The sequence below is a fragment of the Calliphora vicina genome, chromosome 3, assembly GCF_958450345.1.
Source record: "Calliphora vicina chromosome 3, idCalVici1.1, whole genome shotgun sequence".
Taxonomy (NCBI): Eukaryota; Metazoa; Arthropoda; class Insecta; order Diptera; family Calliphoridae; genus Calliphora; species Calliphora vicina.
The window spans coordinates 33,523,594-33,551,185 of NC_088782.1; the positions used below are offsets into that span (position 1 = coordinate 33,523,594).

The 27,592-nt window shown below is 31.9% G+C and overlaps 1 protein-coding gene across 1 annotated transcript; it reads right to left on the bottom strand.

Moving 5' to 3' along the window:
• Positions 1–1,112: 1,112 nt before the first annotated feature.
• Doc2 (Dorsocross2) lies at positions 1,113–24,102 on the bottom strand. The gene is made up of 5 exons (XM_065504774.1): positions 23,972–24,102; positions 21,176–21,332; positions 8,271–8,538; positions 6,910–7,047; positions 1,113–2,427 (listed from the first exon to the last, which is right to left on the bottom strand). Exons 1-5 carry the CDS (start codon positions 24,060–24,062, stop codon positions 1,285–1,287), a joined length of 1,797 nt encoding a protein of 598 aa, XP_065360846.1. The 5' UTR covers positions 24,063–24,102; the 3' UTR covers positions 1,113–1,284.
• Between the last annotated feature and the right edge of the window lie 3,490 nt (positions 24,103–27,592).

Below are 27,592 nucleotides of genomic sequence, written 5' to 3' on the forward strand. Positions count from 1 at the left end.
ACGTCGCGGGCCAAACGGTTACTGTGAATGGCGAGCGCTACAGAGCAATGATCAACGAGTTCTTTTTACCGCAACTTGATGAATTGGGATTGGAAAACATGTGGTTTCAACAGGACGGTGCAACGGCACACACTGCACGTGCCACAACCGATATGCTGAAGGATGCATTTCCCGGGCGCCTAATCTCCCGTTTTGGAGATTTGCACTGGTCAGCAAGATCGCCTGATTTGACCGCTCCAGACTTTTTTTTGTGGGGCTTTTTGAAGTCGCGGGTTTATGTCAACAAGCCTCAGACTCTTGCAGCTTTTAAAGACAATATCCGTCAAGAATGTGAGGACCTATCGCCGGGAGTTTTGGCCAAAGTGATGGAAAATGCCGCCATTTATATGACATCATATTCTCGACTTGATGTAAAAAAAATTAAAAGACCAAATAAAAATAATCCACAAGAAGAATCAAAGTTTTTCATTTTTTTTTTAATTACAGCCAAAAAACATCGGAAGTTTACTTTTGCGCCACCTTGTATTTTAATTTTTTAACAAGTATTCTAACACTGAAAGAAATTCGATTGTTTGTCATTGGCACATCTTTTAAGATCGGTTCAATTCTGCACCGTTGCATACTTGAGAGTTGTATGAATGTGAATTCGTTTAATTAAGTGAATAATTTCATACACTCTTTCAAGAAAAGACTAAAATGTTTTCATAAATTTTCATGTCCAAAACTTTTAAAGCATGAGAAGCAGATCGATATAGAGCTCCTATCTATATAATAAGTTATTAATGACTGCCAAAGCTTGGGATAGAAATGCTCCAGACTCTATATATATTGCCTTAGAAATATTCAGAGCCATCACTTCCATTTAAAAAAAAAAACAGATCTCTATAAATATTATACTGTCACTAATGACACTCTAATATTTAACAAGATCGTTATTTTATTATATTTCTATATTCTTAGAATAGTTTTCAACGTCTATTCCATCTTTAACACTTTAACAAATAAAAAACTTTAACATTTTCCATTAATTATTTTCTATATTTTATTAAATTTAATAAATTATTTATCAGTTTTATTATAAATTAAACTTAACTAGGATTTAATTAAACAAAATAAAAAATAAAATATATAACTTTTTAATTAAATAAATGAGTATACAATGATTACAAACTATTTATTTCCACTAAAAGGCTATAATTACATTGTACATTGGCAGATACAATAGTTAGACGATAGACTAACTAGCAAACTAACTATCTAACTAAATGGACATTAATTCTTTAACTAACTGCCACCACCTAAAATGGCCGAGATGCTAAAACCTTTCTTTTTATGGTTGGTATTGTGGCCATTGCTGGCACTTCTGCGGTTGCTGGTGTTGTTGCATGATGGGGATGGGGATAATGCATCATCGTTTGAATTACAAGTAGCAGACATTGTTGGTGTTGTAACCGGTGTTGCAGTATCGTCTTGTATTAATGATGAATCGGATGAAGAAAGATCGGCATCGTTTGTTATGCAGTCTAAGGTGGTATTTGAGTTAATGGCAATAACACGATTTGGCAATTCACCTCTACAGCTAACACTGCCAACACTTGCACTGCTAACATCACCAACTGTTGTTGCACCACTGTTGCTTGTTTCCAGAGACAAACACTGTTGCGGCAATTCGCTGAGATTATGAGGTGGTAGTGGTAATGATGATGACGATGATGGCGGTGCTTGCAATTGTTGCAGTGGCAAACCGGCCGCAACTAATGCTTCATGTTGTGCTGCCACAGCATAAACATGTTGGGGATAGAGCGGTTGGGGACGGGCAAAATACGAACAGGCTATATCGACCAGTGAAGGTCGTAGCAACGATTGCATGTTTTGCTGGAAATGATGCATGAAAGCAACGGATGTTGCATTACCACTAGAAGCAATTGGTTGCTGCTGATGCTGTTGTTGTTGAAATATGTTGCTGGCAGTGTTAGCATAATCCAATGACGACATGTTGCCTCCCGAACTGGTTTCATTTGTTTGGCTAACCGCATCTAAAGAACAAGCCGAACCATTCGAACGTAAACGTTTAATTTGTGGCGATGTTATTGTTGATGGTGATGTTGCATCTACTAACACATCCACTAGGCTGTGATGTTGAGCATGATGCTGCTGATGATGATGATGATCATTAAAGTATGCCGTCATTGGTTTATCCGAACAAATTGATGATCCCGACTCACTGATTGCGGTAGTAGTCAGTGATTTTGTTGGAGACATGATATCATGATGATGTTGTTGTTGTTGTTGCTGCTGCTGATGATGAGGCTGATCCTCGGCAGTAGGTGATGAAGACATTTTGCGTTTACAACGAGATTGACCAGTTTCACGAAACCCTTTGGCAAAAGGATTGTTATCAATCTTTAGTTTAGTAATACGATCATTCTGTAATGAGAAATGAAGAAAATTAAATGAAAAAGAGTTAAAAAAGGTGATGAGAGTAGAAATTGCAAAAGTTTGGCTTAATGAAGTGAAGAAAGCACAGTTTCAGCAATTTAATTTTGAGTAAGCAGTAATTTAAAGGAGTGAATTAAGGAAAGCGGAATTAAAAACAATTGTCACAAATGATTGTAGATCGTTTCCAGATTTAAACAATCTCAGGAACCCTCCATTGTTCTATTCTGAATTCTAGATATGTTTTTAATCGTGCAATGGCTGTATTTAAGATAAATCTTGGGAAATTTAATTTGAATTTCTGGAGAACTTTAAATTTTGTATGACCATGGAAAACGTTTATAACAAAATTATGGAATTCAAAAGAGTAAAGGTTCAAAATTAATTTCTTTTGTCGAAATTTTGTTATGAAATAAAAAAAAATATTTAGAACCAGCGCTTACTTTCAAATTATTATTCCATTCCTTAAGATACTGCTTAGCATGACACTTCAAAATAAAAACGAAATCTTTAAGAACCCTACGACACGATACTTTTCCGTTTTCAACACTGATCTTGCTAATTAGACACAAAAAATAAAATAAAAAAACGCATGTGATCATCAGACTGGCGTCTTAAAGCACATTCATTCAAATCATATTAAAAACAAGCATTCAGTCAGTCATCCATTCAGACAGAAGGACAGACAATGGAATGGCCATAGTTCAACCAAAAATTATGGAAAGAAACAAAAACACAGCAAGAGATCAAATTATGCCACTTCATTCTCGAATTTAGTGATTCATTTTTGACATGTTTAATGCAAGAGCTACACAAAATCACAGAATGTGAGCAGTCAGTCGTCTACCAGCCAATATTATTACTACTTGTCTTCTGTTGCTAACTACTAGCATCATGACTAAGACATTTTTGGCAATCGTCATTACATCTACAGCTACAACTTCCTTTTACTATCTTTTAGGCATCATCTATCAAGAGCCATGGAGTTAACAAAAAAAAGAAAGGAGAAAAATAGGATGTGTTGGGCGTTACAAGCTAATTTGGTTGTTAGAGACAACTGCTGTGCCTTTGTTTTCAGTCTATATTTTTCTTTCCTAGACTTGAACAAATTAAATAATTAACTAAACTCAAGTGGTTTTTTGCAAAACTGAACACCCATGGTTTTTGGTTTTGCATGGCATTTCGTTTTTCATACCAGAACTCTATGAACTTTAAATGAGAGTTAAGAAAGACTCTGTTCATTTTTCAACGACTGATTGATGCTGAGTCAAGAACATGAATGAGTTTTAGTTTATTTCAAAGTACGATTGATTGCCTTCGATTTTTGGTTAAGTACTACAATAGTTTGTTTTCTGTCTAGTAATTGGGAGTTAATTTATAAATAGGCAATTAACCACTTATGTTGGATGATGTTTATGTTTTGTTTGAGTTTTTCTTAGTAAACTATGTATTTTAAGAGTATCCTTAGATAATAGAAGAATAGAAAAGGAGCCATAGTTGAAGAAGTAAGCACTTGCTAAATAAAATTCACGAAAATCGGCAAACTGGAACCGACGCAATGAAAAATTTCCGCTTTGCTGGTTGGCTCCCATCCGATATGTCAAATTTTCCATGATTCTGATGCAGGCTGACTTTGACCGATGGCATGGGTTATGTTTGCTTTGAAGGCCGCTATGGCTTATTTGCATAGACCTGTGACTTAAGAAAACCACACAAGAAAAAGTCAAATCGAACGATCTCGGTGGCTAGTTTACATCACCTCCACATGAGATGACCATGCCCTCAAATAGGAGAAGCGCGGGTAACGTTAGACGAACAGAAATCCCATTTAATGAAACATTTGCACATGCCGTTGAACGCTATATCAGTCTATGGTGATTTGGTAAAGCGAACTGAATAAATGACAGCCAATTCGACAGATGTAGCGCTAAGGTTTTCTCCTCTGGGGTGTATCAAAAACCGGCTTCGCTCAGAAAAGTTTCATTTAACATTGTCGGCCATTGTCAGGTCGCAATGTGTGAAATGAAAATCGGCTGTCTGAAATATTATAAAACATTTCTGCAATGAAAGAAATCTTTTCTGAGCGAAGCCATATTTTGATACACCCCAGAGGAGAACCCCTTAGCAAAACTAATATTTTTTCTGAGCGAAGCCTCATTTTTCCTCCAGAGGAGGAAAAATGTTTCGTAAGCAAAGAATAATTTGACTTTTGTAGTTCTTTATTTCATTGGGAGTTAGATTACATAAATAAATTGCTTCGGATTGGGAATTATTTCATTTCTATTGGGATTTATTTCATTGGGAGTTATTTCGCTTTTTTTGGGACTAATATTTTTAAAATTATGAAACCGCCGATTATTGGGAGTAATTTCGTTTTATCCTTTGGTAGTTATTTCATTTTTCAAGTTTGGGAATTATTTCATTTTTGATGGGAATTATTTCATTGGGAGTTATTTCATTGTGAGTTATTTTTATTTGGGAGCTATTTCACGGTACCATGTAGCACCAACAATTTGGTCGCTATCAACTTTCAAAGTTCGGAGGTTCCTATTGGAAGACACTTTATTATAGCAGCAAACCCGTATTAGTTATTACATCATTATCAGGATGATTATATAGCAGATGAATCGCTTATAAGGGGTGCGATGATGGAGGGGAGGCGATCGACCCCTTTTCTGGAATTTCCCTTTTTAAATGCAAGATGGCTATACAGCAGAAATTATGTGATACAAAACAGGTGGACCAATGAACCTTCCTGTGCTACAATGAGGTCGACTTGGTCCGTATATGATTTCAGCAGGACGAATCTACTTATGGAATTCCGTCGTGCGCAAATAAGGCTAATTGTCTCCTTTATTACAGGACACTGTATATTACTAAAGAAGCTGTCATAATGAAGAAGAGGAGGACACTGTGTCTCACCTTTTCTGGCATTGCCAGGAATCCCATTCCTATCATGCTTGGATGAGCTATCAATGATGAATCTTAGTCGAATCTACGCCTTCATAAGGGAATCTGGTTGGTTTAACTCGGAGATAACGGAAGTATTATAAATACCCTGCTGTTTACCCCTTGGGTATCACAATGAGATCAGTTTTGAGCTACTTGACGAGTGGCTGCACATGAAACCCAACCTAATCAAAAATGTTGTTATATTGCCTTTTGAGAGCAATAATAGTGACAAAAACAACAAAAACAAAGAAGAAAGGTTGTAAGCAAATATGATAAGTCCACTAAAAAATACAAAATAATAATAATAATAGAAAATAATTACAGTGAATGTCACTTAAAATCGTACACCATCGTAGTCAAATTTTATTCATTAGTTTTAGAAAGTTGATGTTTTGGAAATATTTTAAAATGCTATTTTTATATTGAGTGTGCTATTACCTATCAGAAAATTGGTTATAATTTTAACTGCCCTTATCCACAAATAAAATAATTGGGTAAGACTGTCAGTGCCCAGAATATCAACGCTTTATTTAAAATCGTAAAGGCACTAAAAAATAGCAAATGATACCCTACAAAGTATTAGGATTATTTAATATTAACATTTTTTTTAATTTTTAAAGTTTTAATTATAATTTAATATAATTGTACGAATTTAAGTGAAATATGAATTTTGTGATGTTCTTTAATTTTCATCAATATTTTTTTAACGAATTGAGGTTTTGTTAACTTTTTTGTTGAAATACATATTTTTTGTTCCATTTAATAAAATGACTTTTAATTTTTTATATAATCACCTATTATTGCCTGTATAATTTCAAAATATTTTAAAAAAAAATATGTTGTACGATTTTGAGTGACACTCACTGTATATCATACTAAAGAATTTCTTATAAACTGTATAGTGTATTAACAGATTTCAGAAATATTAGAACAATGTTTGTGACCCCTGTAAAATTTGTGAAAAAGGACTTAGCATATTTGCGCATTAAGATAAAGCAACTTCTTCTAAACTACAGCTCCTATTGTAGAACATTGTATGTAAGAAGTTTTCAAAAAATGTAAATAATAATCTCCCTGTCGGAACACAGATGAGCTACAGGTTGTCACTATAAGATCGAGAGTGGAAAAACCAGCAACACTGAACAAAGTTGTTAATATATTAGGATTGACACATGTCAAAGAGAATATAAATATTGTCTATTGACCTCTCTACTGACAAAACCATAATAAAGTGATAAGTTTCCTTCATAAGATGTTAGAACTATCCAGGAGCGTGTCATGTGACTAGTTTTGTTTTAGTTGTCTTTCCTTATCCTCTAGGGAACTCCACTAATGACAAAGCCATAAGAAAGTGACAAGTTAAATTCATATAAAGTATTAATTATAACTAATCAGGAGCCTTTCACATGACTTGTATTGTTTCAGTTCTCTTTCCTCTAAGGATTCGACTTTTAATTCAAATTCGAAAATTTCTTTTTTAAATCAGATTACTAGTTTGTTATGTTTTTATAAAAAACCTACCTGATATGCTGTAACAGCTACAAATTCAGTTTCAGGAAAAACAAATGCTTGCTGAGGCGCCCACGGTATTTGAGCCAAATCAGAGGTACGTATCACATGTATTCGTGGTTGATATTTGTGCATGCTCGCCAAAACGATCTGAAAATACAAAAAAGGAAAAGATTATTTATATTATATAATCAGACAAAAATAGACAAGTAGCAATCTGTCGGATTTTATAAACCGATCACCATTTTTATCTGTTTCACCCGATTTAGTTAATTTTATATTTTTTATTAAGAGAAAATATCAGTGGTAGATTCATGCATTTAAATGTTATTGTCAACAAAATATGAATAATGGAAAGTTCGAACAATGATTGTCATATATTATGATCCAAATCTTATTCCGGTTCAACTTATTTTGTTAATTTTTTAACACATAAGTACTTAGTTACTAGAAATTACTATTCGTATGAAATTTCAGGGCCTTCTCTTTTAGACCCTATCATTTTCTTTTAAACTTTTTTGATTAGACCGATTTCGCACATTTTCACTACCATATATTTTTGATCAACAGAGAATATTTGACAAAAATTTCATCTCCCTCGGTTCTTCCTTCTAGGCTATATCGTGCCTTCAACAGATACGACTAATATTTCAAGTAACAGAATGACCTGAATGCCTTGATGATGGGAATACAAATTTATTAATGTAAAACAAGTAAGAGTTAAATATTTTTGATCAACAGAGAATATTTGGCAAAAATTGCATCTCCCTAGGTCCTTTCCTCTAGGCTCTATCGTGCCTTCATCATACAGAAGGACTATTTTACTTCTACGACCAATATTTCGTACCAAAAACATTTTTGGTGAATCGGGTTAAAAAATATTTTCCCGATTTTGACCCATTGTCGATCTGAATTTAGTTATATACGTTATTGGAAAGGTCTTTGAAATGGCTCTCATTTGATATCCATATTGTCTATGTTAATTATGTAGTAATCCAGATAAATGATTTTCTCGATTTTAAATAGCAAGCGAACCAGGACCATATCGGCTATACTGATGTGTCAATTATGTTTTTAAGATATTTGGGGGTCTTCGGAAAGTTGATTTCAATAGACAGACGGACATGTTTATATCGACTCCACTATCTATAACGATCCGGAATAAATATATTTTATGGAGTTCCAAATAAAAAAATCCAATTTGAAAAAATTAGCATGAAAAATATTCATGTTTCAAACCTTTTTATAAAAATGAGGTTCTGAATATAAATAGTCACAAACCTACGTGTTTAGAAATTGCTAGATCATAAAATGTCCCGAGTTATAATTTTTCAATATCACTGTTCTTGTTATAATCATAAAAATCAACTTACATGACCATTATTATCCAGCGTATTATTTGTTAGCTTCACTTTATTAAACAATATCGGCTGGGCCTGCCAGTGAGCACCCGTTGCCGGACTATCAGGATGCAAACACATGCGTTGCGGTGATTGAGGTTCAGCGCCACCAGCTGGTACCCACTGTGAGCCAGAGAATTTATAACGACAATCGCCAATTGGTACCATTTCCAGCAATATACAATAGTTACTTTCCTCTTCAAGGCCAGACAATGACAGTCTCATGGATGGAAACATGCGTCTGCAAAGAAAACAAAACAATTATAACAATTTAATAACAATAATTAACAATTAAACAAAAAAAAAAGAAAAAAGAAAACATTTGTTATTGTTGAAATAACAATAATGATAACTAACCATGCTATTTGTTTTATCCACAATTAAATAAATAGACAAATGTTTAAAGGCAAAAAAAAAAATACATAAAAGAACGTTTATATTTGAGCCCTTAGAAAACAAAGATCTTGTTTAAAGAACAACTTTTCTATTATCAAGATATTAAGTACGATCGTTCGTTCGTTCATATGAATATTGATGTTTGCTCAATGGTTGATGTTAAAGATTGTAAAGCAACCACACGGCCAGGAAAACTAAGGGACAGAGAGGGGGCGTAACAAATATTTAATTGTGCGTTTTTGTAATTTTTCATTTAAAATGCCAGACAAACGCTTCGGTGTGTAGGCGATTTAGTAGTGTGTAATTAATGTTTTAGTTTACTTTTCAACGAAAAAACTATATACATACATACATTCATTCTTAAATATTTAAACATTTAGGCGCACTGTGTAAAATCTAACAAGAAAATACGAAAAAAACGAACCAAACAAAATTGTAACATTCCTTTAATTCCAGCCTTGATCAAAATTTAAAAAAAAAACCTAAAAAGGACCTAAATAAATAATCTTAAACAAAGAATGAAATGCAACGAAACGAAATAAACACAAAATATTTAAGAAAACAAACAAATGTTTTAGTTTCGGTTTTCAATTTATTTATGTTCGAATGTTCCGATGTTCCCAAATGTTTTAGTTGAATTCTGCTTCACATTTATTTAGATTTAGTTATTTTGTTGCTGTTGCTGTTGTGTTTGGTTTTGATTTTCGAATTTTGAGGTTTGCAATGCTAACAAGGATTCATTGTTGAACAGCAGGTGGTCACGAGCCTTGGCGCCAATTTAAATTATATATTTATAAATATGTATGTATGTGATTTTTTTTTCAGGGGTTTTACGCTTGAGGACTCATAAATGATTAATTAATTGAATTGTTAAGTGGCTCGCTCGATATTGTTATTTTTGAGAGAAAACAACAGTTTGTTTAAATATAATTCCAAACCTTTAAATTGGTTTAAAGTAATAGAAATTAGAAATGTGAGCATTCACAAAATCAGTCAAATTTCAAAGATTATTTTATGTAAATGTTGAAGTTCAATTTCAAACTACTTCTCTATAATAACACAAGCTACTTATGTGTTTTTCCAATTCTCTGGTTTGACGGCTTAGATGGTCTTCTAAACTATAGCTCCAATTGGAAAACACTGTGTATTAGAATCATACTTTCAGTAAATAAAACTTGTAGAAATACTATTTAATTTTTTTAAAAAAAATTATAAATAATTTTTACAGATTTAAATTATTAAAGAAAGAAGGGCTTAAGAGCGGTCGATTTTAATTTCTATTAGAAAACGATCAAAAATACTTCACTCGGACGTTCAAATGTGGATGCCTGTGACAAAAAACATTTACTGTAGATACCCTAAGATCAAATTGATCCCGATAAACAAATTTTGGTCATATAAGTATGCAGAATAAACAAGTAGGATTTCTACATTAGGCTGTTTCAGAACTTAAATAAAAAAAAATTCTAAAAAAATTTTAAGAAAATAAGTAAGAGAGCTATGTATGTATATTCGGCTGTGCCAAATCTTATATACCCTTCTCCAAATTATATTTTAAAATAAAATGTTTAAATATTTTTAGGTAAACAAAATTGTAAATTTGTTTTTTATTTTCGAAATTATTTTTTCGTTTATTTTAAAAAAGTTTTTTCCAAATTTTTTTTTTAATTTTAAATTTATTGAAAAGAATATTTATGACAAAAAATTTTTTTTGTCGAAAAAAAAATTCGGGTTAAAAAATATTTTTCCCGATTTTGACCCATTGTAGGTCCAACTTACTATAGCCTTATATACATCGTTGCAATGGACTTTGAAATATCTATCATTGGATATCCATATTGTCTATATTAATGACTTAGTAATCCAGATATAGATCAAAAATAGGCCAAAAATCTATGTAATCCCGGTATTTTCTTAAATCTCAGCCATTTATGGACCGATTTTGTCGATTTTAAATTGCAACCGAGCCGGAAGAATTCTCGATATATTGATGTATAAATCATGTAGGTATGTAATTTATTTGGGGGCTACGTAAAATTGATTTCAACATACAGACGGACATGGCTATATCGACTTCGCTATCTATAACGATCCAGAATATATATTCTTTGTGGGGTAGCAAATGAAAAATTGAGAAATTACAAATGGAATAACAAAGTAAGAGAACTATATTTGGCTGTGCCGTATTTTATATATCCTTCACCAAATTTTACTTTCAAATAAAAATTTTAAATATTTTTAGGTAAACAAAATTAAAAAAAAAATGTTTTTCTAATTTGTTTTTTTAATTTTTTAAAATTGGTTTTTCTTTTTAAAATTTTTTTAAGTTTATTAGTAAAAAAAAGTTTATGAAAAAATTTTTTTTTTGTGAAAAAATAGTGTTAAAAAATATTTTTACCGATTTTGACCCATTGTAGATCCAACTTACTATGGCCTTATATACGTCCCACAGTTGGAGAACTGAAAAAAAGTGCAAATACATAAATCTTCTAAACGGATAACCCGATAGAGGAGGTGTATATGACATACAGGAGGTGTTGATAAATTTAAGTTTTGAATTTAAGCCTAAAACACCAAGGGAGTGCCGAGCCACAATGTCCCAAAGTGGGATCAAAAATTAAAAAAGATGCCTAATTTTTGTTCTCGATTTTGTTTGAACGATTTTTATATATTGAAACCTGTTTTCATATTGGATCATATCCAATATGTTCCTAAATATTTTGCCAAGGGAATTTATTGCCCTTACCTCGGTACCGTCAACAGAGTCAAAAATCTAAAAAATATTATTTTTGGGATTTTTGAAAAGTTTTTTGGGAATTGAGGGATTGTGAAAAACAATTCACTAAAACTTACATCTAAGTTTAATCAATAACGATTCATAAATAAAACTTTGATTGCACTTTAAAAATTAAAATTTTCTAAAAAAATCAGCTACCATTTTTGAAAAAAGTCTTCTATCAATTTTTTAATTCTTAAAAATTGTATACATTTTTGAAAAGAAGACACAATTTCGTACACGTTGATATATAATATGTATATCTTATCTTTTCTTCTAGTCTCTTTAATTAATAGCTTCAAAATACATAACTCGCAGTAATTAGCCTCATCTCGTAGTGTTATCAGAATGCAGCGTCGCACAGTGGCGCCCGTAGAACAAGTGAGTAGGGTTCTATAAGTCGATTGTTCGATTGTTGGAACAATCGACTATTTCCTGAAAATAGTCGAAAAGTCGAAATCGACTTTTTGGTCGGAAAAAAGTCGAACAATCGATTATGTTATCTCAAAAGTCGAATAGTCGATAAAAGTCGACTTTTTAGATTGTTAAAAAAAATATTGCTCTTGCATTTTTTGTAGTGTATGCTAATATATGTAAATAATAAATATATAAATGTTTATAAAATAAAGCTTTTTTCTACACAAAATTCTAACTATTATCGCCTTGATAAATTTAATTTTTATTTCTAAACTTTACAAAAGGCGCATCAATAAATGTTGAAACCATGTATTTTTTACAAGAAATGGTAAAAAGTCGAAAATAGTCGAAAAAAGTCGAAAAAAGTCGATTAACTAAAAAGTCGAAAGTTCGAAAAGTCGACTTTTCATAAATTACCAAAGTCGAAAAGTCGACTTTTTAAAAAACGGAAAAAGTCGAAAGGTCGAAAAGTCGACTTTTTGTTTCAGCTATAGAACCCTACAAGTGAGGTTGCTAAAATCAAAATTTCATGTGCCCCTAAAAAATAAACCTTTTTTTTACAGTAAATTGTCCAATGATTTCAAAAATGCTACTACTTCAAAGTTGACTGATTTTCAGTTTTCAAAAAAACAGACAATTTTTAGGTAATTTGGTCCGCTTTCAGATACAATATATTGAAAACTATGTAACTGATCGTCATTATTTTTGATTCTTTTGATAGATATATTTATTAAAAAAAGAATAAACAAAAATTGTACTGTTTGTTTTGTATTTGTCCAGGTAAATCGATATTTACCAACTATCCATTTTTTCAATATTTCTCAACTTTGAAGAAAAATAAAAAAAACTATCAATTTCTATATTTGCCATATTTTCAAAATAAGTTCTTTGATTATTCCGTCATTGTCCCATTTTTTGCTAGAGGTAAAATTTTGAAAATATACATGGTTTCAACCGTGAAAAACCAACCAAAAAATTTTTTTTTAAAAAAAAAAATTTGTTAATCTTTTCTGGAATAATTTTAAATCATAAAAGCCTATAAAAAGAAACATACAAAATTTTAAAAAATATTTTATTTTACTTCGCAAAAATTTGATTTGTCCACAAATTTCAACTTTGCTAACCCATAAGTAGGCATCTGAAAGGCGTAGAACCATTTTCAAACACTCTTTTCATAGGCTGATCAATTATCTATCATATGCCTTTTACATTTTTTGATTATCTCATTTGGTTCAAAAGTTATGATTTTTGCAACGAAAAAACTCAAATGGCGCCACTGTGCGTCGGTTATGCAGTGCAAAAAATGGTATTTTTCTTGTATATCAACCATTTGTGGACCGATATTCTCGATTTTAAATAGCAACTGTACCGGGTCTATATAGGATATAAGTAAACTTGCTCTACTGTTCACTATCAGTTAGGACAAAATCGTTATGTATTTACACATTGGTACCGGTTTAGTATCCGAAAACTTAATGGGCTCATTTTATAAATCGAAAGAATTTGAATGAAGAATTCTGGGAAAAGGTTTGAAACAGGCATTTTTCCATTTTATAACATGAAACACTAAATTTTTTTTAATCAGACTAAGTAGTAGTTTAGAATATACATATTTATTACTACTATTTTACGATCAGTCCCACTGTTTGTTTTGGTATAGGCTATAACTATAAAACAGTCAATGTGATTCGATTATACTTAGTTCATCAACAGGTTTTGTGCTGTGAAATTTGAATTTATTACACTTAATATCTTTTAATTAAAATTAATCTTTAAATTAACGAACGAAACATTTTATGAGTGCATAATTCACATGCATGTTTTCTAAATATTTGAACACAAAATACTATAAATAATCCCGGTTAATTTCTTAATAATAAAATTAAATCATATAAAAAAACTTGAACTTTAAAAAATCTCCAAATTGATTTTAATCTATAATAAAAATTAACAAACTGTTTATTATATAAAAGTGTGTGATTTTATATTGAAACTAGAGTTATAAAGTTAATACTAAAAATTTATGTGAAACAAGCTTTACTGCAGTGTACTGGCTGATCGGGTACGGTGTGCTGTGTCGATATAAATTAATAAGTAGTCCATGTGTAGGTATTTGTATTGATTTTGTCATTACGTTTGTAACATATCGAAATATTGATCGTAGAACCAAAAACTATCATAAGATTCTAAGACGATCTAGCAACGTCCGTCCTTCTGTCTTTTGAAAAGAAAGGATCTAGCTGGTTGACATTTTCCACAGGTTTGTAAATGAAATTGGACATAAACAAGTTTTATATGAACCAAAATCTTTCTAAAAACTTCTGTGAGGATCGGTCCATATTGATGGTGGGTATACAAGAGTCGGCACAGCCGTATATAATACTCATCCCTGGTTTTTACTATTCTTTTGTATGTTCTTAATTTCTGTTTGTTTTTACTCTCCAAATTTTTTTCACTTTCTTGTCAATAATAACAAATTTGTTTAATTAAAAATTCAAATTAAAAGACCCATTTAAATCGCTAAAAAAGACACTTGTATACTACTACCAACAGCCAACAACAAAAGAAAGAAATAAACCAAACAAAATATATCTAAAAACAACCGAAAAACATAACAACAAAAAGTGTTATAAATTAAAAAGGCACCAAAACGAAAACGATACTCTCAAAAAGCTAAATGATGGCTAAAAGAAGATTTATTTCCAAGATCACAACAATAAGATGCCATCGAAGCCACGAATAACACACTGGGACGGACGACTTACAATCAGAATTAGTAACTTAGAGTCACAGCCCAAAGTGGAGATCATGAATAATGTATGATCATAAACAACAAAAGAAGACCAACCAACAACAGAACTTAACTTAACTCAACTGAAATGATTTGAACTGAAGAAGTCATGAGACGTTTTAAAACGTTGTTGGTTTTTTACAACTTTTATTTTTCTTTTTTAAAGCTTTTTAAGATTTTTCGTTTTTTTTTTTTGTTTTATTTTTTTTTTGGTGTGTGAGAAAGTATTTTGAAAATGAAAAATTACAATAAACCTTAAAGATAATTTAAGTTTTAAATCTAAAATCAGATAGAATTATAGCAGTCAACAACAATAATAAAGCTACCTTTTTTTGTTTTTAATTTGTTTTTTTCTGATTTTTTGTTCTGTAAATTATGGAGCAGAGCCACAAACGTAAATGTTCGATATATAAAAAAGCCTGACTGAAATGAAACAATGTTGTTTGTGGCCATAACATCAAGATGATGTTAAATTTATACTTTTTTTTTTGGTTGAAATTTTTATCTTCTGAGAATGATCAAAAAAATTTGTTAAAGTTAAAGTTGTTTTTCTTTTTTTGTGTTTCTTTAGCATTTTTGTTTGTTTTAAAGTGTGAAATTGCTCGTATTTAACGTAACGAGATGACATGCTGGGTGTATTGTCAACGATCACCGATCATCATCAGCTTTTGAGCAATAATCTCTTTATATGCTGGTTGAGGTTTATAATTGTTTAAGAGTTGCCATTATGTTTGGTAAGTTGTTGTTTTAAAGGATATTGCAAAATGAGGGATCGTTATAGATAGCGGAGTTGATATAGCCATGTCCATCTGTCTGTTGAAATCAACTTTCCGAAGACCCCAAATAACTTACATATGTACATGATGGATACATCAATATATCCGCTATAGTCCAACTTAGCTTGCTATTTATCGATAAAATCGCACCACAAAGGGCTCAGATATAAGCTACACCCTCGAGTATTTCACCTATTACACCGTAAGACACTCAATATTAGACACGAACCGGATGATATACGTCTGAAACAATAAATTAAATGGAGAAAAACTGCGTTTTTAGTTTTTCATTTCGTGATCCTGTTTCCTTTTAAAAGGACTTCAAATTGTCAGAGGAGTACATTTTTAAAAAATGTTTTAAAATACTTCTGATCATTCTACTATGTCAAGTTTGGTATCAAATGATCAAGAAGAGTTGTAAAATATTTCGTATTATTTTTATTTTATACTGTAAGGATCAAAAGATTTCAAAAATGTCCTTTCAAATTTTTATCCTTGAATATCCTTTTAGATTTCCAATATTTTTTTTTTTTTAAAAATAGTGAGTTAAAGATCCAAATATTGAATACCACATGCCAAAATTTCATCCTTCTATCTTAACTACTTAAGTGTTAAAAAAATATTTTAAATTTTAATTATTTGATTTTTATATATTTTATTTTAATATTTCATTCGAAAAAAGTACATATAACAAAATCCGTTGTGAAAAGCAACGAAGAGGACTTTTTAATAAACAAGTAAAATGGTATAGTCGGGCAAGCCCGACCTTATGATACCCTACATTGGGTATATGATTATAAAGAGTTTTCTTTTGATATGAAACTTATTTGTGTTGAATCTTATTTGAATACACACATTTTCGGTAGTGGGCCTTATATGGGAGCTGTGACTAATTATGGACCAATCGTCACAAAATTTGGTGGGATGAATTGCGAATATATGAAACATATTTGTGTTGAATTTTGTTTGGATACTGACATATTTCAGAGATTTATATATATTAATGACATATTCGAGAGTGTTGCTTTTATGGGAGCTATGGAATATTGTTGACCGATCGTCACGAAATTTGGTAGTGAGAGTTCGGCTTACATAAAACTTAATTGTGCTGAATTTGGTTTGAATATGTTTATAATTAAGATATTTATGAGAGCTTAACTATTTTCAAATAGGCCAATTGTATGGGGGCTAGGATAAATAATGGGCTGATTCTAACCAAATTCAATAGCATTTGTCCTTGGGGCAATATAAAGGATTGTGCTAAATTTTGTCGAATTATCTTTAAACCTGCGACCTGTAGTTTTATTACCAGTTGGATGGACGGACAGACGGACGGACATCGCCTAGTCGACTCAGAAAGTGATCCTGAGCAGATTGGTATACTTTAAGGTGGGTGTTGGGACAATATTTTTGTATATTGCAAACAACAGCCTAAACCCATTATACCTCCGCCACTATGGTGGTGTAGTTTTTAAACATGCAGTAAAAATTTGTTACTGCTTGAAGAGCTGTACTTTCTCCGGTCCATGTAATAACTATTGAAAGATACCCACGAATATTTGTATAGTATAGAGATTTACATGCCTACAAGTCTGAAATACAGTAGATATCACATTAAATTCACTTTTCGTTTGTAAGGAATTTAAATAGTCTACGTTTTGAATTAATTTTGAAGTACTTTTTGATTTAAAATGCAAATTATTTTGAGGCATATATTGTTATCATTAAGGATGTGGATCATAAATTGGAGCATTTTATTGAGTGTATGACTTATACATAAATGCAGGATTTTTAAAATTTTTTAGATTTTATTTTGAAACATTTGTACAATATAAATTTATTCAAATATTTATTCAAAGAACTTTTCAAATCATTCTGGCAACATATGAATTCCGAGCCAATAGAACTGCTTGAAACAAATAGTAGTTGGAGCGGGTGAGGCAAAACTACCCAACCACTTCACTCTAAATAGTTTTAAACAGATATTGCAACATGTGGCGGGCGTTGTCATGAGGGAATATTAGGGTATCTTGTCTGACAGCAAATTCTGGGCCATTTTCGGCCAATCCTCGCTTCAAACGAATCAGTTGCATTCGGTACAGGCTCCGTGTGATGCTCTGGTCAGATTTAAGCAGTTCATAATAGATAGGACACTTTTACTCACACCAAATACAGAACATTACTTTAGCGCCATGGATATTTGGCTTTGGTGTCGATTCGGCTGGTTGACCGGGCTTCAAGTACGATCTCTTACTCTTCGGGTAATCGTAATGGATCCATTTTTCAACGCAAGAAATAATTCGGTGCTAAATCGTCTTTCAAGGTCTATCGGCTTCAATTTGTATGGTACCTAATTTCCCTGTTTTTTGATGAATCCTGCTGCTTGCAAACGTTTTGAAATTGTTGGTTGAGTAGCTCCAAATGGTTTTGCAAGCTCTTGTTGAGTTTGACAACAATCTTTATGTAGTAATGACTCCAATTCGTGGTTTTCAAACTTTTATGGCTGGCCTGGGCGATATTTGTCTTCCGTGTCAAAATCACCACACCATCTCTCGCGCGTTGAAACCGATGGAACACATTCACCATAAGCATTGATGAGCAATCGGTGTGCTTCAGCGACATTTTTTTATATTAAAGAAATAAAGCGAAACTTTCCACATATGATGCTTTGTTGGCATATAATCGACATTTTCGATTTTATATTCTTTACACTATAATAATGTCCAATAACTAAGTGAGAATAAATGACAGTTATGTACCCTTCAAACTGACATATAAGATATTAAAAACAAAAACCGCATGCAAAAGATACGCCATATAGTGTAAATCCTTCATTTTTAACATTATACACTATTGGTTTTATTTCTTTGACACATTTTAATCCAATTTTTTTTAATTTTAATAAATTTATTCGAATATTCGATCGACAGTTATTGATCGAATAATTTTTTATTTTTAATTGAAGAATGTTATTCATTCGAATAAAAAATAATTTCTTCCCTCGATTATTCGGATCATTTTTATTCAAATGACATTTTTAGTCATAAGGATTCTGAGGATATTTTTTTCTTAATTAAGTATATACAATTTTGATCAACTATTTCCAACAAAAGTTTTGTTTTCAGCATTTATTATTGCAAAATTAATTAGCTTATTATGTAGTGGTAAATTTAAATAACTTTCAAATTCAGAAAAAGAATGTGAGTCTTCAATTTTAAAAATTATTTAGTTAAGCAGTGCTTTTAAGTTGGAAGTCACATTTTGTTTGAAATCAACTGTGCATCTGCTATAAAAGCTTTGATTTTTGAACATTATTAAAAGCTTCATTTGTTATATGATTTTTTATCTTAAAAATTCATATAAAAAATAATTGAGTTAAGCTGATCGAATTAAAAAAATTCGTATTCAAAATAGAATGGAGAACATTATAAGCTTTTAGAAAACACCAATCCTTTTGTATAAATAGTGATTTACATGTTGTCAAAGTTGAACATCTCGTTTGTGAACTATGATATTTTTTGAAAACTTGACAGTGATATAAAGAAACAAGTTAGAGTGATTTATACGTCTGTGACGAATCATAAATATACTCCATCTAAAACTGGAATTACATAAATTACTCTGGTATCTAAATCAGTGTAAAAAAGGGGAAATTATTTAAATGATAATGGATTGGTGTCTATTTTTCATAAAGCGACTAGACCTTTTTTGAAAACTATCGAGCTACTGAATAAAATACCAGAATCTATTATCGCTCGATAAGGGCGACATTATGATACTTAAGGGATTGCTTACTGGAAATTGTACGCTCCGGGAAATACTTTGTCGGTAATGTGTAGATATTGGCTTCAGTGGACACTTTCAGCCTCTTATCGGATAGGATTTGAAGCTTTATTCATGAACTTAACATGTAATGGTAAACTAAAGGCCTGCACAAAGAATCCTTTTGGATCATGACCCTTTAAAATAATCTCTTTTATAAGCTACAATTTGGCAGATTAATGATTCTTATCTCAATCAGAAACATATGTGCTAACATTTATGCGAAAAACAGAAAAATACCCCCAACTCCCAAAAACTTGGCAATTCTTTTTTTAACCAACAGCCATCAATATTCTTCACATTTAAACTGGCGCCAAAACTTCATAAAGACAAACGCTCCGTTCGTCAGTTAAAATAAAACAAAAATTGTCATAAAACAATGTTGAAGATTGGAATGGAAAAAGAAAAAGGTGAAATCAGTTTGATGTCCAGTGGATGCTGCAAGTAGGTATCTTAAAAGCCTGATAACATTTAACACGTAATTTATAGGTGTTACATAGTTTACGTAACGTGCCTTCCATTCTACTCCAGCACTCGGCTGCAAACATGTACCAGAACATCCTTGACGAACAAGATTTATGGGTCGATAGTTTAGCAACTGGACAAATGGAAAACGAAAGATTTCAAAACAAATTTACCGCTTCACATAAAAAAAAAAAGTGAAGGATGTTTTACACAACTGCAACTGGATGTCGAACTAAATGTGAGTGAGTGCATACAACATGTAATATAAAGAGTCACGTCACCATAGAGTATCCTACTGAGTTCTCAAGTCATAAATAACAAAGACGCCACATTACATGCACACAAATACGACAAGTATCTTCTTTAAAAAATACTTACGATCACTGTGATGATCGTGGCTGTGAAGCCGTTGTTGATGACGATCGTGAACCAGCAATAGAGAAGTAAAATAAATTTAGTTTTATCATCCATTTGAAATCTCTTCGGTTTTAGTTTTTTAATGTTTTGTGAACATAAATTTTGAGATCTTGTTAGAGTAACAGGTGAAATGCAAATTAGAAAACTTAAACCATAAAACTTATCCAACTATCGAGATAAAAAGATGCAGAGCTAGTTCTTGTCTTGTGCTAATACTAACTACCTGTATACTCTGTATATTCTTAAATGTGGTTGGTTCCTTCCTGTTTGCAACTTTTCATTTTGACATGAATCGTTAGAGAGTTTTCTTCAAAATTATATTCCTATTTGTAATATTTAGTTTAGCAATAGCAAGAGGTATATTCCTATCTGATATTTGTGTGTGAAAAATCTTGTCGCGACGATGTTAATATTTGTGTTGCTCATTTTGGCAGGCGCCGTTGCCTAATGACCACTTCACTTAAAACGCAATTGCTTTCAAATGCTCATAAATACACAAAAATATTTTCGAAAAACTATTGCCCGCCATGCCGTTGAAATCGTCACTTTAGTTTTTGTACTTGTAGATTTTCGTATTGTTGGTTTTTTGTATGGATGTGTTAATGCAATCATAAAATCTCTCTGCCAACTCATTTTAATTTTTCCAAGTTTTTTGTTGTTCTACGCAGCATTTTGCCAAAGAAAAACACACAATTGAGTTATAAAGTAGACAATCGGCCATCCTGCCAGCCAGTCAGCCAGCCAGCCAGCCAGTCAACCAACAGCGATCTATTGACGAGGCGCGATATTTTTCGAGTTTTAAATAATAAACCTGTGTGTGCTGAGTGTTGGCAAACAAAAGGATACTGGCGCCTCGTTAACAAGGCTTATTTAGGATAATTGATTTCAAAATAACAATTACAAGTACCTTGCTACGAAAGAACACGAACTAACGAACCCAAACAATAAGAAATCATATTTCATACCTGGCCAAAGCGATTGTGAGAGATAGACTGCGATAAGAATGAAATGAACTTACCTTCCACTTTTTGTTATAATCATTTCCGTTCCAATTTGATGGAATTGCTTCCATAGATCATCATTTTGTAGTGTTACATCAACGCCGGGCAGTGTAACTCGTGGTGGCATTATAACATGTCGGGGCATGGACATGGGCAGCATAGATGGAAATGGATCTAAAATGAGTAGATAATGAAATGGTGGAGATGTTAAGAGAAGAAAAATTAATTTTTTAGTAGGAAATTTTATATTTTAGTTTAATAAATATAATTTAGTCAGAGGCACATTTGTGCTTGAAATTACCATATTCAATATCAATTAGAGTTCTCAATTATCGATTTGCATTAAGAAATTAAAATCGAATATATTGCTGGTTAAGATATTTTTGCTGTTAGGGTAGATTACTCGTTATGAATTGGTAATATTCTTGATTGGAAGGTTTCCAAATATTGATTATAAGGTTCCTTGACTCCCATAAAAAATGCATTATGTTAATACACCTTAAACAATTAATGTAATACAAGCTAACAAAGGCATCCATTTAATTTAATTTGCTTTACTGCTTTAATTTGGAAAAAGTGCGGCTGAAATACACACCGATTGCTCAGCTTATGGTGATGTGATGATTTTGACACGGAAGACAAATATCGCCCAGGCCAGCCAAAAAAGTTTGAAGATCAAGAATTGAAGGCATTACTCCATTAAAACCTCAACAAAACCTTGCAAAAAAAATTTTAAAAATCAACAAAGTTTTTGATTTTGCAAAAAAAAGTAAAAAATTGTATGTCTTGAGTTACAAAATATTTATTTTGATAGATATCACCTGCTTGGCCAAAATGTAAATTTTTGACCACCTCTAACTCAGAGAGTTCTCGACCGATCTTGTTGAAAAATTGTGTCTCCAATAAAACTAACCTTGGTGCAAATTTCATCCCGATCGGAAGACATCGATTTCAAAAGTTGGTTCAATTGACATGAACCCATATATAAGGAGCATAGGGCCTCAACGAATTTTCCCCTCACAGAGAAAACAGATTGAAGTAACCAACATTTTGTTGCTCCTTCTAAAATTGTGTATCCACAACTGTAAAATTCGGTCACTAAGATAGAATTTGTTGCCTTTCTTGTGTTTTTTATGATTTTTTTCATATTTCTCGCAAAGGAAACATATTGAATATTGCGACGACGAGCAGAAGTGAACAATATGAAAATCAAAACATCGATTTTCGATTAACCATTTTCACATTGCTCACTCAAATATAAACGATCTGCATTTTTAGAGATCCACTAACAAATATTCCCATATATGCTAAATTAGAGATTAATTTGTTGCAAGAAAACAACCGTTCCTTTAAAAGGTTGTATTAATCCAATAGGACCATCGATATTCTTTTAATTTCAATTATTTAGTTAATTAATGTATGATATTAAAGTGCTTGTCATACGGATTCATCTTAATGATCTAAATCAATGTTTCCCCAAACTTTTTGAAATTCCTTTTTTTACTTTTGGAAATTGTCCATGTCTTCTCGCAAAGTATACATATGAAAAATAACGTGAAAGGTCTTTGAATGGGGCCATATATGTTCTATGGTCTCTTAAAAATGCTGATCGATTATTAAAAATCGATTAATCGAAATAAAATGGTTGAATAGTAACGAACTAGAGTGTCCAAAAAACCGGCAAATTTAAAAAACTGGCTTCCGGTTTAACCGAAAAAGATGGTTTTTGAAAAAACCGGTTTCGAAATATGTCTTTTAAAAAACCGGTAAAGCGGTTTCGGGTTTTGTCTTCAAAAAAACCGGTGAACCGGTTTATATTAAATTTTTATTTAATGGAAATTTAGTATTTTTGAATTTTTATTTATTATTTTATTTCTATAAAATAAATCAATATTTTTAAAAAATGTATCAAAGTTTTTCATAAATATGTTTATATAAGCTTTAGAAAATATATTTCATTAAAACCGGTTAACCGTCTTACAAAAACCAGTTTGTCAAAAAACCGAAAAGTTAAAAAACCGAAACCGGTGGAGTTTACAAAGATGAAAAAACAGGTTTTCAGTTTTGGATACTCTATAACGAACTATAGAAACTGGACATAAAGTTTGTATGGCATGAACTTCAAAACATTTTAGCATGAATAGGAAGCATAATAGCATTAGGAATTCCCTCATTAGAATTCCTCATTAGGAAGAATATCACTGCATTCAGGTGACAATTCAGTTATCGGTATGTACATTAGGGTGGCGCGATATTTATATTCAACATAAATTAAAGTTTATAAAGTATAAGGTTGTTTAATGACCATATGAAAAATAGACAATTTTTTGATTTTCAATTGTGCTGGGGCACCTCAAAACATCAAAATAGGTATGTCATCTTTCGTACGTTTAACTTACTCATTAAAAAGCAACTTTATATAGCTATTCCATTGAAAACAAAAAACCAAAAAAAAAATTTCATACATTATCGCTCCACCTTAATGTACATAATTCAATAACAGATCTGAGTTGCAATTCGACATCAAAGACGAAGTAAATTCCACTCATTGGAAGTTTTCTGCTTCCTTTCTGGTTACCAGACCAGAAATGATTAATAAAATCACAAAGGCTTGTCGTAAAGTCTATGGGTTGTAATTAGTTATTATGTCCAGAAAGTATCCGGTGTTCGTAAGACCACTGTGACTTTCCGAGGATCGGCTCAATAGAACAATTTGGACCAATTAAATACGGCCAATACTCCTTATAATGTATTTCCCATTCCGCATAATGTTAAGCTGTCGAGAAAACTTGAAATAAAGTATCTTTACTTACCCGGTATTCTTTGCATGATCTGTTGCCGATAGATTTCATGAGCAATATGCTGCTGCATACGCAAATCCACCAATTCATTCATGGTAATCATTTTGAACAACGGTTTAGTAGTTGACAGGTGGCAGTTGTTTTTTTTTAACTGTAATTAATTATTAACAAACGACGGCAATGACAACAAACATAAACAAGATTAACATTGCCAATTACCCGAACGCGTTTAAAAAGAGTAACCAACACGATCGTTGGAACCGACCAACAATTTAATTTGTCTTCTAACTATTTATTTTTTTAGCACGTAGTACGTAGGCGTCGGAAGTGTTAAATTTATCACTCACTTATTCATTCATGCCAACCAACGCACTCCACCACTAACTTGATCAAATACAAGAGTAGCAATTTCTTGTCTATGGCATGAATATGGATTTTGTTTAATTTTTTGTTTTGTATATTATTTATTTCTTTGTTGTAAACAATTTATTCAAATTATTTTTAAAAATAACTAATTTGCATATTTTTCATTAAATTTTTATTTATTTTGAATTCTTCTTTTCTTTTTTTTTTTGATTTGTGCTGTTTATTTAAATTAATTTTTTCTCAATATATATTTTTTAACTTGGTTTATTTTTACAATAATGAGTGGGTGTTAATTAAATTAGATCATTGATAATTGCTAACGCTAATACAAACAACGTTCGCAATTTACGCTGATGCTACGTTTACGAGAGTGGAGCAAGTAACGAAAACTAAAAAAAAAACATGGAAATTCACCGACGGCTTTAACTTTGATATTAAAAAACGTTTTATGGTGCTGGCTTAACAAAGTTTGTATTTCAACTGAATAGATATTTTTTATGGTTGTGACAAAAATTTATTCGTTTATATGAATGATCATCATTATAAACATCATCTGCTACGTAGGGAACCCAACCAGTCAAAAGAAAAAAACAAAAACAACAATAAATGAAACTGAATACAAAAAACGATCGATTTTTAGGTTGGTTGGATGGTTTGACTGGCTGGTTGTTTTTGTTGGATGATCGGTACTGATCAATGTTTATGTATGTGAGACCATGTACGAGTATGTAGGTCTACCTGCTGGCCTACAACTCTTATAAGATCGTTTCGTTTCTGACTTGTGTGTTGTATGTGGGTTTTGTTACCAAAACCAGCTGGTTTTGAAAAATATAAACATAGATCTATGAATTCTTATCAACCATGGAGAGTTTTTAAAGATTGTTTCGGTGCTTGTGATTGGTTGAAATTGTAATAATACAAAAACGGAGAGAGTATGTTTTGTATTTTTATTTTCAATACTCTTGAGTTGAGCTCTCGTTCAGTGTTGAGTACATACTTGTAAAAAGTTAAGTATTTTGTTAAGTACTTTCTTCCATAAAGAAATTAAGTACCCAGAGGAAACACAAATTTCAGGAGTTTGGCCTAACACTACTTTGCAAACTCCTGAAATTAATATAATGAATATTAAGTCATGTTTAGAATATTCACAAGATCGGTGCAGAGCATCGAAGGACCAATTGATTATGTGTGCCAAGAACGATTGTAAAGTGCAAATACAACGATTCGTCACCATTGGATAACATGAATTCCCTCACATTCCCACGACAGCCGGTTCTACGTACCGGAATGACCCGAAGATTTTCGGCCAAGGGCTGTCAACCCAGCAACAACAACTATACAACAACAACTATACAATGAATTACCTCAAGTGTTTTTACACCTCATTTGCTGTTATTAACTGGGTCGTGGTCTTCATGATGAAATTTCAATAATCTCTCCGATTTAGACGCTAAGCCTACTTCCAATTTCTGCGTCTGCTCAGAGGAAAGTGTTTCGTTGTGACAACCGACGTTGTTGTTAATCGAAAGATTTAATAGTCGAACTTTGTGGCTTTTAAATTTTAGTTGAGGTTACAAAAATTTGGTTGTTTCAATTGTAATTTAGCTTTATCTACTCACTTTCTCTTGCTAAAAACGAAAAAATCTAAGTATACAATCGAATCATTTGATTGACAACAAGTTCGGTTGCCACATCGAATCTGTTTTCTCTGTGTAATGAATTTTAATCCAAGATCAATGCTGAAATAAACACGTGAACTGATTTCGCAGTTGAAAGAATTGATTGTGAAAGAGAAAACTATCACTGTTTCGTTGTGATAGCCGAAGTTGCTTGTTTCAATCGCAATTTATCATTATCATTTGAATTTCTCTTGCTATAAGCGAAAAAATCTAAGCAAACAATGATAAGGAGTGAGATCGAAAAATTCTTAACACACGTTTTTCATTACATTTTTTAACCCAAGTATTATTTGAATTTTTTTTTGATCAAGTTACCTTTGAAAAACATGTCAGTTATTATGTGTAATGTCAATTATATTAATTTTTTTGTTAATCTGATTAAAATGAGTGACCAGAAAAAAGTGCGTACTGAAATTATTAAATATTTTCAACAAAACCCAACTTGGTCTTACAAAAAGTTGGCCAAGCATACAAAGGTCTGCCGTCAAACTGTTTCCAATGTTATTAAACAGTACCGGGAGAACTTGTCAGTTGATAGAAAACCTGGTTCAGGTAGAAGGAATGGTCCACATGATGTTTCTAAAGCCAAAAAAATAGAACGCATTTTCAAAAGAGCTCCCAACACATCCGGTAGGAAAGCAGCCCGGTTAGCTCAGTGCTCGGACTATTTGGTACGAAAAGTTAAAGCTAATGCAGGTTTAAAAACATACAAGGCTCAAAAAGTTCCTGACAGGAACGCTACTAAAAATTTAGAGGCCAAAAACAGAGCACGGAAATTGAAGTCAAGTTTTATAAAAAAATATTCTTGCTGCATAATGGATGACGAAACGTATGTTCTGGCAGATTTTTCGCAACTTCCAGGTCAAAAATTTTATGTTGCTGATGCTCGAGGGAATGTTGAAGAAAAGTTTAGGACCCAAAAGCAGACAAAATTTCCCAGAAAGTTCTTGGTATGGCAAGCAATATGCAGTTGCGGCAAAAGAAGCCACTCATTTGTTACAACGGGCTCTATAAATACCGAAATTTACATCAAGGAATGTTTACAAAAAAGGCTGCTTCCATTCATAAGACTTCATAATGTGTCCACTTATTTTTGGCCTGACTTGGCATCCTGTCACTATGGCAAACAAGCCCTTGAGTGGTACAAGAACAATAATGTGGTATTTGTACCAAGAGAGGCAAATCCTCCAAACTGCCCGGAGCTAAGGCCAGTGGAGAGATATTGGGCTCTTGTTAAAAGAGAATTGAAGAGTACAAAAAAGGTGTCCAAAAGTGTGGTAGATTTTAAACGGAGATGGACTACATGTTCGAGCAAAGTGACAGAAAGCACTATAAAAACGTTAATGGAAGGGTTTCCGAAAAAGGTTCAAAATTTCATCACTAGTGATTAAAACTATAAAAATGATTTTTTTTGTAAATTGTAATAATAATTTCAATCAAATAAAAAAAAAATTAAAGCTGTAAGTTTAGTGGTTTCTTTTTTATAAACATATATGTATGTTAAGAATTTTTCGATCTCACTCCTTATTTGGAATGATGAGCTAAACTAATTTCGAAGTTAAAACAATTGAATATGAAAAATTTTCGG